Source organism: Quercus robur, chromosome 3, assembly GCF_932294415.1.
Source record: "Quercus robur chromosome 3, dhQueRobu3.1, whole genome shotgun sequence".
Lineage (NCBI taxonomy): Eukaryota > Viridiplantae > Streptophyta > Magnoliopsida > Fagales > Fagaceae > Quercus > Quercus robur.
The window spans coordinates 2082518-2093541 of NC_065536.1; the positions used below are offsets into that span (position 1 = coordinate 2082518).

At 32.9% G+C, this 11024-nt stretch overlaps 1 protein-coding gene across 1 annotated transcript; it reads left to right on the top strand.

The window, feature by feature from the left end:
- The first annotated feature begins 835 nt into the window (after positions 1 to 835).
- LOC126716521 (pleiotropic drug resistance protein 3-like) lies at positions 836 to 10772 on the top strand. Its single transcript, XM_050417338.1, is given in 22 exon segments — positions 836 to 1268; positions 1750 to 1873; positions 2336 to 2421; positions 4507 to 4552; positions 4554 to 4592; positions 4847 to 5006; positions 5113 to 5189; positions 6001 to 6054; positions 6148 to 6238; positions 6357 to 6658; positions 6743 to 7024; positions 7150 to 7463; positions 7657 to 7817; positions 7900 to 8003; positions 8449 to 8602; positions 8694 to 8831; positions 8916 to 8989; positions 9095 to 9427; positions 9523 to 9813; positions 10119 to 10202; positions 10334 to 10426; positions 10506 to 10772. Coding segments are annotated over 22 exon segments (3672 nt in total). The 5' UTR covers positions 836 to 870.
- Positions 10773 to 11024: the final 252 nt, after the last annotated feature.

Consider the following 11024-nt stretch of genomic DNA (forward strand, 5'->3'; position numbering starts at 1 on the left):
TTGTTTTTATAAAAATATTTTAAGCTAAATGACTAAATTAAACACCTTAGCTTTGTATTAATTATTGACGCACATAACCACACTCATTCATGCATAAAATTATACGTTGTGTTTATTTAATCAATCAAATGCTTGTACAAGTACTAACTTTACAATTTTTTTCTTAAGTTTTACTAACTTTATAACAAAAAGTTATTATAACATGATAACAATACACACACATGTAACAAACCATCTTTATTTCCTAATTATTAAATTATATAAATTTATATTATATTTATATTTTACACACAAGCACCCACACATATCATAATTCACACGAATAGTATTATAACATAAAGTAATGCACACAATCAATATTAGATACACTCACACATAATATAAATTTATAAAAAAGAGTGACATTTACAATTCGCAAACACTTACTCTTTACTCTTAGAGTTAGAAATACTTGTAATAAGAATATTCAAAATTTAGGTCAAGGTGTGCAAAAATATTTTTAAAAATAAATTAAATTATTAAACTAATAAAAAAATATTTTATATATATATATATAATTATTATTAATTTTTTTTTTTTGAAGTCAGGGGGTTCCTTTGAACCCCCTGAATATAGAGTAGCGCCCCCGTTTCCACACCTTATTGGATAATTAATTGACGTTTGTAATGAACCATGGTAATATAGATGGAAAAGAGAAAGAAATAGCCTAAGTCAACTCCATAGTTTGCGGCATTAAGTTTTAATTTACTTGCTATTATGAATAAGTGTGACTTCATCAATTGAACATAAGCAAAGTTTATACATATATATATACACAGCTCTTTCTACCCCGTTTTCCTTGCAAGTTGAGGCTCTCCAAGTTCAACGAAAATGGCTCAGATGATTGGTACAGATGATATAGAGTCACTGAGAATTGAGTTGGCAGAGATAGGAAGAAGCATTAGATCATCTTTTCAGCGTCGTAGCTCAAGTTTCCGAAGCAGTGCTTCAGGATTGAGCTCTACAAAGGGTGGTGATGTTGATGCTGATGCTGTATATGCATTGCAGTGGGCTGCAATTGAGAGATTGCCAACATTTGAGCGGCTCAGATCGTCCTTATTTGATGAGGATGGTGATGATGTTGGTGCTACTGACACTAAAGAAAAAAGGGTTATTGATGTTACCAAGCTTGGAGCTCAAGAACGGCATGTCTTCATAGAGAAGCTCATCAAGCACATCGAGCATGACAACCTTCGCTTATTGAGAAAAATTAGAAACCGGATAGACAAGTAATTGAGCTTTCTACTTTCTTGTTTACTTTCTTCTAGTAAAAAATCATACATGCAAGATATGAATGTAGAATCGTTATGAATGGAATTGATGCCATAGTAAGTCATACAAATATAGAGAAACAAAAACTTGCATTGCAATATGAACATTCATACTATGCAGTATATCATGCTGCTATTTTTCCTAGTAAAAATCATGTGCAAGTATATACAAGAAACATGTATGTAAAATCAAATTTGAAAGGAATTGATGCCATAGTAAGTTGTAAATAGAGATTAGAGAAACAAAAACATGCACTCCAATATATGAACATTCATACTACTATTCATTATTGCTAATATTAATTGCTCTTAGGATTATTTTTCATTGCTCAACGAGCTAATTAATGTATATATTGCACTTCTTTTAAAGTCTTCATTTATACTTTTGTTCTTGTATATAAGAAGGATTCATTTTGTTGAAACTGAACTGTATTTGCAGAGTTGGTGTAGAATTGCCCACTGTGGAGTTGAGATACAAAAATCTGCGTGTGGAGGCAGAGTGTGAGGTGGTTCATGGCAAGCCATTACCAACTCTATGGAATTCTTTTGAAAACATGCTTTCTGTAAGTACTTTCTTTTAAAGAGTATTTACTATTTAGAGCTTGATCATATACTATTTTGTCTATGGATTCTGGACTACCTGGAGTATGAATATGGCCAATTAGCAAAGAAAAATGGATTACGAGTTAGGACCAATTAGCAAAAAAAAAAAAAATAGTGCAGATGCAAGTGAAAATGCATACAATTATGCAAATTGTCTGTACTCTGATGTGGCTATCTGACATTTGACATTTTTTTTTTTTTTTTTTTTTTGGGGTAAGACAGTTGACAATTAATCTAATGGAGAAACCTGGATTTTCAGAATCTTTTTGAATTGAATAAACTATAATTTATTACAGATATAAAATGTTTATATTATCTACTATATATAAAAATAATTTTTTTATTTAAATTTTTAACTTTATTTTTTCCATGTTATAATATATTTTATAACAAGTATTTTTTCTTTCCTTCTTTCTTAACAGGTATTCACTAAGCTACCAGGTTTGAAGTCACGACTAGCTAACATAAGCATAATTAACGAAGTTAGTGGTATCATAAAGCCTGGAAGGTAGCTATATGCCTTTTTCTTAGTCAATTTTATGATTTAGGTTTTATAGTCTTTTATTCAATATACTAGTAGTATATACATGCGATGTACGGATTAATTAAAAATTCTATGTAAAAGATAAATTTATTTTAAAATAGTTCCAAAATTTTAGTGAGTCACTTGACATTTTAAAATAGAGTTTCATCTAGATTAAATTATCGAAATACAAACATATATTAAGCTACTTGATATAAGGATGATATTTAATGAAAATTGTATTATATTAAAATAAAATATTATGATAAATTATCAAAATAATTGAAACAAATTTTAAATTTTATTTTAAAATTCTCAAAATTTATTGAAATAAAATTTTAAATTTTTTGAAATTTAGCTAATAGAGTTTAGCTGAAATAAACTATAGTTGGATTAGAATTTTAACTTTCTTGAAACTTAACTAGTAAGGTTTTTTTTTTTTTTTTTTTTTTTTTTTTTTTTTTTTTTTTATCTAAAAAAAAAAAAAAACAAACCTTATACCTAATAAATTAATAGCCATATTGAAAAAGGAATTTATAAAGCATATGATATGGCTATCTTCTGTTACCTTACATACATTTTTGTCTTCCTTGTAAGCTTTAAACTAGAAAGTAGGGCTATAAATGAGCAGAGTCCAAGCAAAAAAAAAAAAAAAAAGGTTAATGAATAGGCTCGTGACCAATAGGGCTTGATAAAAAACAAGTCGTGCCTAGGCTCATTTATGGGTTTATTAATAAGTTTTATATGGGCTTGAAAAATAGACTCATATCATAGTAAGTTTTTTCATTCATTGGGAGTCGAGAGAACACTCTTGCAAATCAAATAGGCTGGAGAATATGCTTAAAATGGGTGTGATAATGTATTTGTGTAGGATCTTAAGCTCATGAGCTTTATATTGAGCTCGAGATTGGCTTGAATAATGAATTAAGTTGAACAAGCTGAGATTAAACTTTTAGACATTTTGAAAAGCTCGAGTTCAAACATTATTTGTAGGCTTGGTTTGAGCTTGAACCAAGTTTAAACATTTTACTTTTGTTAATGAGCTGAGTTTGAACACTTAATACTTGACAATGTTTGGTTTATTCAAGCTAAACCCTTTTTTAATCTGCTAAAATATATTTTCGGGGGACTTGCAAGTTGAAACTTTTTTGGGGAAAAAAATCAAAATTAAACCAAAATTTTTAGAACAAAATTATATTTCAGCCTTTTCAGTTGTCATTGTAGTCCCTTGAACTTGGATATATCATTTCTCGTAAGTATTCATTCCCTTTTTTTCCCCTCTGAACCAATTGTCTTTGAGCTTTCATCTTGCTGCTAATTGCTATCTCAAACTTATCATGGATGCAGTCATGTTTTGTACTATCATTTCTTGTACATGTCACCCTGTTCATCTTAGCTGCACTTCAAGTTGAATTTTTCTTGAATGCTCTTTAACATACATAATAAACATAATCATCAATTGAAAAGGAAAAAATACTGAAAGATTTTTGGTAAAGGAAATTTCAATAGTTAAAGTTCAAAGGATCTCTTTTACTGGATAAAAGAAAGTTAAATATGTATTTACTGTTTCTGTGGTGCATGTCAGCACATGGATGAATAGAATTATAGATATACTTAAATTTAGGTTCATCACTTTGTTGGCTTGTCCATACATCTTCGAAATGGTATTTATTTTAATGGTAAAATTGGATATTTTCATTGCAGAACTTTCACTTGGGAAGCTTATAATACTTTGATATTTGTAATCTACTTTGATATACTACCCTCATAATTTATGATGCTTTGCACTGGGAATATTATCCCTTCAATTTGCACTTTCTTGTATGAAACAACGAGAACAATAACAACTACATTAGAGTCCCAAAACTTTGTGGTCGGCTATGAATTTTCCAGACACTAATCTGGGCAGGAAACTTGTAATCTTTTCTGTCATTCTATCTTATCTAAAATCATACTCTATTGCCTCCTCAATTGACATGTTCTCGTTCATAAAAAGCCATATGGGAATTTTTTTTATAGAAATAAAGAAGTTGAAAGAAGTGTATTTACATGATTTTACCTTTCTTGCAGGATAACTCTACTGCTAGGTCCCCCGGGTGGTGGGAAGACCTCCCTTTTTGAAGGCTCTTTCAGGAACTTTAAACCAATCTCTCAAGGTTTCACACTTTCACAATACTGAAAATAAACCATCAGAATGAAGATATAAAAATCAATAGAATCTCAAAGCTAAACCTATCTACCTCCTGGAAACTTAAATTTTTAAAATTGAAATATGCTTATCCCCTTGCCTTAAAATTAAATATGCGCATAAAAATGAATTGAGTTTTTGAGTTGTTAACTTTTTCGATGGGATGTACTTTAGTCTGTTCGCTAGTGCTGAATTATTTATCTATTTGCTTTTTTCCAATAGATTACTGGGGAGATTACTTATAATGGATACAAGCTAGAAGAGTTTGTCCCTCAAAAGACTTCAGCTTATATTAGTCAAAATGACAAGCACATTTCAGATATGACTGTGAGGGAAATACTGGATTTTTCAGCACGTTGTCAGGGTGTTGGAAGCCGAGCAGGTAAGCATTCCTTAGTGTTCACATTATAGATTATTTAGTTATGATGTCCCTTCACTGCACAACAGTGACAATAATAACAGCACCATTTGTTGTTGGCCTAATGAAGATATTATGGTGGAGGTCAGTAAAAGGGAGAAGGAAGCTGGAATTATTCCTGATCCAGACGTAGACACTTACATGAAGGTACCTGTTGCATCTCCAGTCTTCTTTTCCTTCATGTTTGTGTAGTCATATGTACTTCTGTAGCATGGCTGAGTTTTTGTTCTCTATATGTATTATAAGGGGAAGCCAAACTGATTTTGCTACATGAAAAATCAACATCAAAGGTTAACCTGCTTATCCCAGTTTTTAACAACAAACTTGGAAACAAATCCCATAAAACTACATGAGAAAACGTTTTTACTAAAATGATGTGAAAAATTATTGATCAAATCTTGAACGTTCTCTGTTAGACATGGAAACAATCATATTATTAGCAAAAGACATTGAAATGTGTAGGATTCTGATGGTGCTAATATTATATTGCTTGTGGAATGACAAAAATATGACGTCAATTTAGTTTCCTTCTTAAATTTAGATTCTTACTTCATAATGTTATGAGTATTTCACATCTGATCTATGTGATTCTATTATGATTTTCATTTTGGATTTTAAATCAAACTATAAATAAGAATCAACAGGCCTATTTTTTTGTTGTTGCTAATTTAAAATTTTCACTCAACGTATTTGAATGTTTTCATTAGAATATGTTCTATAGCAGCATGGGTTACATGTGTGCATTATCATGTAAGTTGATATAAATTAATGTACAGAAGAGTATATTTAGTATATTTATTGATTGATATCAAATGGAATACTTGAAATACTATAATTCTTATGCAAGTCTATTTAATACTTCACAACACAGTCATGTTGATATTATTTTGTTCCTACCTCTTAATGGTATTCAAGAGATTAGATGTTGTAATATTGATTATGCTACTTGTTCTGACAGGCAATTTCAGCCAAAGGACTAAAAGGAAACCTTCAAACAGATTATATACTAAAGGTCATTCTTTTTAACAGAGCTGAAAGTAAACATGTACCCTGTAATTGATATTTGCCTTACCAGTTTATATATGTTGCTGCCGTGGCTTCTCAGATCCTTGGACTTGATATCTGTGCCGACACTCTTGTTGGAGATGCCATGAGAAGAGGTATCTCTGGTGGTCAGAAAAAGAGATTGACAACAGGTAATTTGAATAGAAGACTGATAGCTGTTCTGCTATCTAGTAGTTTTAGTTATAGAGAGAACTAAACCCAGTTTCCAATAAGAATTTTGACCACAGGAATCAAGTTAAATTTTGGCAGGGGAGATGATTGTAGGACCTACAAAAGCCTTGTTTATGGATGAAATAACAAATGGATTAGACAGTTCCACTGCATTTCAAGTCGTTACATGTCTTCAGCAGCTGGTGCATATCACAGATGCTACTGTACTAGTTTCACTTCTTCAGCCAGCACCAGAAACCTTTGATATTTTTGATGATCTTATTTTAATGTCAGAAGGGAAGATTGTGTATCATGGTCCACGTGATCATGTTCTAAATTTTTTTGAGGATTGTGGTTTTAGGTGTCCTGAGAGGAAAGGCGTTGCTGAGTTTGTCCAAGAGGCAAGTGAATAGAAGCCTATACTCGTCTTTTTCTTAAAAAAATTTGTTTGTTTGAAAGAACTACTTCATCCTATCTTTATGCAGGTTATCTCTAGGAAAGATCAAGCACAGTACTGGTATCAAATGGAAGTACCCTACAGTTGTGTTTCAGTTGATATGTTCTCTGGGAAGTTCAAGGAATCTCCTTATGGAAAGAAGCTAGATGAAGAGCTTTCAGAGACATATGATAAATCCCAAAGCCATGGAGATGCTCTTTCCTTTAGTGTGTATTCTCTTTCTAAATGGGAACTATTTAGAATATGTGCTTCAAGGGAGTATCTTCTCATGAAAAGGAATTCTTTCATCTATATATTCAAAACAACGCAGGTGAAGATTCATACTTTTGCGTTTGTTTCTCATTCCCCTTTTTTTTTTTCTTTTGGACAGCCACCCGGGGTGGAGGAAAACCTATTAATCTGAAAATATGTTTTCCTGTTCTTTTCTATCTGCAGCTTCTCATCACTGCATGTATCACGATGACTGTATTTTTACGGACCCGGATGGATATTGATATTCTTCATGCAAATTACTATATGGGTTCCCTGTTTTATGCTCTTATCATCCTTCTTGTTGATGGAATTCCAGAGTTGTCCATGACTATTCAAAGGCTTGAAGTCTTCTACAAACAAAAAACATTTTGTTTTTACCCAGCTTGGGCATATGCAATTCCATCAAGTATTTTAAAGGTTCCTATTTCATTTGTGGAATCTCTAGTTTGGACATGTCTTACGTATTATGTTATTGGATATAGCCCTGAAGCCGAAAGGTGAGGTTGACATGAAAATATGTAGATTTATTATTGCATTTCCCCCTATTTTGGTTCATCAACTAGCAATTGCATATCCAAAGCTTCTCAAGTGCTATAACCTCAAAAAAGCATTTTATACTAGTACTTTCTTTTGCTCAAGAAGTCTCATTTTTTTTAGTTATGAATCTCTGATCGTTTTCTGTGTGCTCAGGTTCTTCCGTCAGTTCATTCTTCTTTTTGCAGTGCATTTATCTTCATTATCCATGTTCCGTTTCCTGGCATCAGTCTTCCAGACCAATAATGCTTCCATGACAGCTGGTAGTTTTGCAATATTAATATTGTTAGTATTCTCTGGCTTCATTATAACTCAATGTAAGGTTATCTTACCTCTTCTCCAATCTCATTCTAATATAATCAATTAAAAGGATGAGCTGAGCTGTGCATCTGGTTGCAGCTTCTATGCCTGTTTGGTTGAAGTGGGGTTTCTGGGTTTCTCCTATCACATATGGAGAAATGGGCCTTTCTTTAAATGAATTTCTTGCTCCACGATGGCAAAAGGTGAGTCTCTCATGACATAACAAATAATCCTTTGTCTATTTTTAGCTAATACCGCAACTTATGAGCAAGGGGCAGACCTACTGGTTGTATGGCTCCTCCAAAGAGATCGGCATTGAAAGACAGTCATCTCTGATCAACATGTTATTTCTTGAATACCAATATTCTCACTTAATAGTGAATCTTAGCTGATGTTCTAATGTCTTAGCTGGCTTCAAACACTAAGCACTAAGTAATGCACAATCTAATTACAATTAAACATTGTATGCAATAAATTGTCTGCTTATACATGCTGCTAAACAACTAATTTGGCTGTAGGACATGTGCATTAATACTCCTCATATAAACCTGTCAATAGCTTGCCATTTCTGTAATTAACTTTTTCATTAGCATCAAGAGTATATATATGGTCTTATTGGCTAAGTTTGTTTTCCTTTCTTGTCTGTAGATGTTATCCACAAACACCACCATAGGGCAAGAAATACTCGAAAGCCGTGGACTGAACTTTGATGGATATCTTTATTGGATATCACTCGGTGCCCTATTTGGATTTATAATTGTTTTTAACATTGGATATGTCCTGGCCTTAACTTTCTTGAAGTGTAAGTTTGTGTTCTTGATTGTTATTATATTTTAACTTAAACAGCAATGCAACAATAGCTAGATTTTGATTCATCATCGTTTAATAAACAGCTCCTGGATCGTCTCGTGCTGTTATCTCGCATGAAAAGCTCTCCCAAATACAGGGAAGTGAAGATTCACGTGATGGTTCCTGTCTAGAAAAAAAGTCTGGAAATTCTCCTGCACAGAATAGTATAGAACCAAATAAAGGTTTTATCAATTTTATTGTTCAGATCATTACTGTAAACATATGTTTCTCCAACATTTGAACGAGTGTCTTGTCTCAATTAACAGGTAGAATGGTATTACCATTTACACCCTTAACAGTAGTGTTTCAAGATGTGCAATACTATGTTGACATCCCCTTGGTAATTACACTTAATTCATATAAGGTTATGGTTGCTGCTGAATTGATGGCTGTTTACATTACAACATATTAATTCCTGTCATTTTTTTTCCTTTTTGGCTTCTAGGAAACGAGAGAAAAGGGATTCACCAATAAAAAACTCCAAATTCTTTCTGATATTACGGGTGCATTGAAGTCTGGTGTTCTTACAGCATTGATGGGTGTCAGTGGAGCCGGGAAAACAACTCTTCTGGATGTCTTAGCCGGAAGAAAGACCAGTGGCTATATTGAAGGGCACATAAAAATTGGAGGGTATCCCAAGTTTCAAGAGACGTTTGCTAGGGTGTCGGGTTATTGTGAACAAACAGACATACATTCTCCTCAAATCACAGTTGAAGAATCGGTGATATTTTCTGCTTGGCTACGACTGTCTCCTCAGATAGACTCAAAAACTAAAGCTGTAAGTTCTCTATGTGCTGACATGAATCAAAGGTTTGGTTTTATATTCATCATTGAGATAATATTTTGTGAAAGCTACTGTGTCATGTCATGCAGGAATTTGTGAATGAAGTCTTGGAGACCATTGAGCTTGATGGAATAAAGGATGCCCTGGTTGGCGTACCTGGCATTAATGGTCTATCAAATGAGCAGCGCAAGAGGCTTACAATAGCTGTGGAGCTTGTTTCTAACCCGTCTATTATCTTCATGGATGAACCAACAACGGGTTTGGATGCAAGAGCAGCTGCAATTGTTATGCGAGCTGTGAAGAATGTAGCTGATACAGGAAGAACAATTGTTTGTACCATCCACCAGCCAAGTATTGACATATTTGAAGCATTTGATGAGGTGATTTTTTTTATGAGAATTTAAAATTGTAAGGGTAAGTAAAATTGTAAAACCAAGAAGCTGTTACCTTGTCCTAGGAGTTTTATTAATCTCAGAAATACATGCATTTGTACTGAGGAAATAAATAAAGGCCCTGGAGTTTTTTAGATCTGAGGAAAAGCAACCAGATTATGAATTTGTGAGATGCATTCCAGCCTACTACCCAAAAAGAGTATATGAGACCATAGTGTTGGATAATAATCAACAATTTTCTTGTTATCGAATCTAGAATAGTTACTTATCTCATGCCTGTCTTGCTAATGCAGCTAATTCTTCTAAAAAGTGGTGGACATGTAATATACTCGGGATCATTAGGACAACATTCAGCTTGTGTTATAGAATACTTTGAGGTCAGTTTGATGTAGCAACGCATTTTATCTATTGCTTTTTTCCCCCTGCTTTCATTTATCTTAAGTAATACTATTTACTTTGAGTAATTAATTTTATTGATCTTCTTGTTACTGAACTTTTACTTTGACAGAGTATCCCTGGAGTTCCGAAGATTAGAAATAATTACAATCCGGCAACATGGATGTTAGAGGTCACTTCTATATCCGCAGAACTCCTCTCTATTGTGGCCACACGGTAGGTGTGGGCGCTAAGATTTAAAAAGTAGATATAGTAGAACTGATCATATTGTTCTACTCTTGCAGCAAATTCCAAAGTGGTGGATCTGGATGTATTATCTGACCCCTACATCTTGGTCACTTAATGGTATGCTTTCATCACAATATGGAGATATAAATAAAAAGATTGTGATATTTGGAGAAACCAAAACAGTTGTTGCATTCTTAGAAGATTACTTTGGGTTTCACCATGACCAGTTAGCTATTGTGGCGGTTGTTCTCATTGCCTTCCCCATTGTTTTTGCATCCTTGTTTTCATACTTTATCGGAAAGTTAAAATTCCAGCGTAGGTAAAGGATGGAGATGTTGTCTGTTGCTTGCAAGCCCTTTAGTTTGCAAGTAATTGTTGATTCAATGTAGTAAGAACTATCGCATATTTATCAAGTAATGTATTGCTTTAGTGTAATAAGAACTACTATAAACTTATCAAGTTAAAAAATCATGTGTACAGAATTTACATTTTAGATAACACAAATTGTTAACATTAGAAATTCAAATTACAACATGCATTGTCTATAAACTGCCTTGCTAAGATATTGTGTTGTA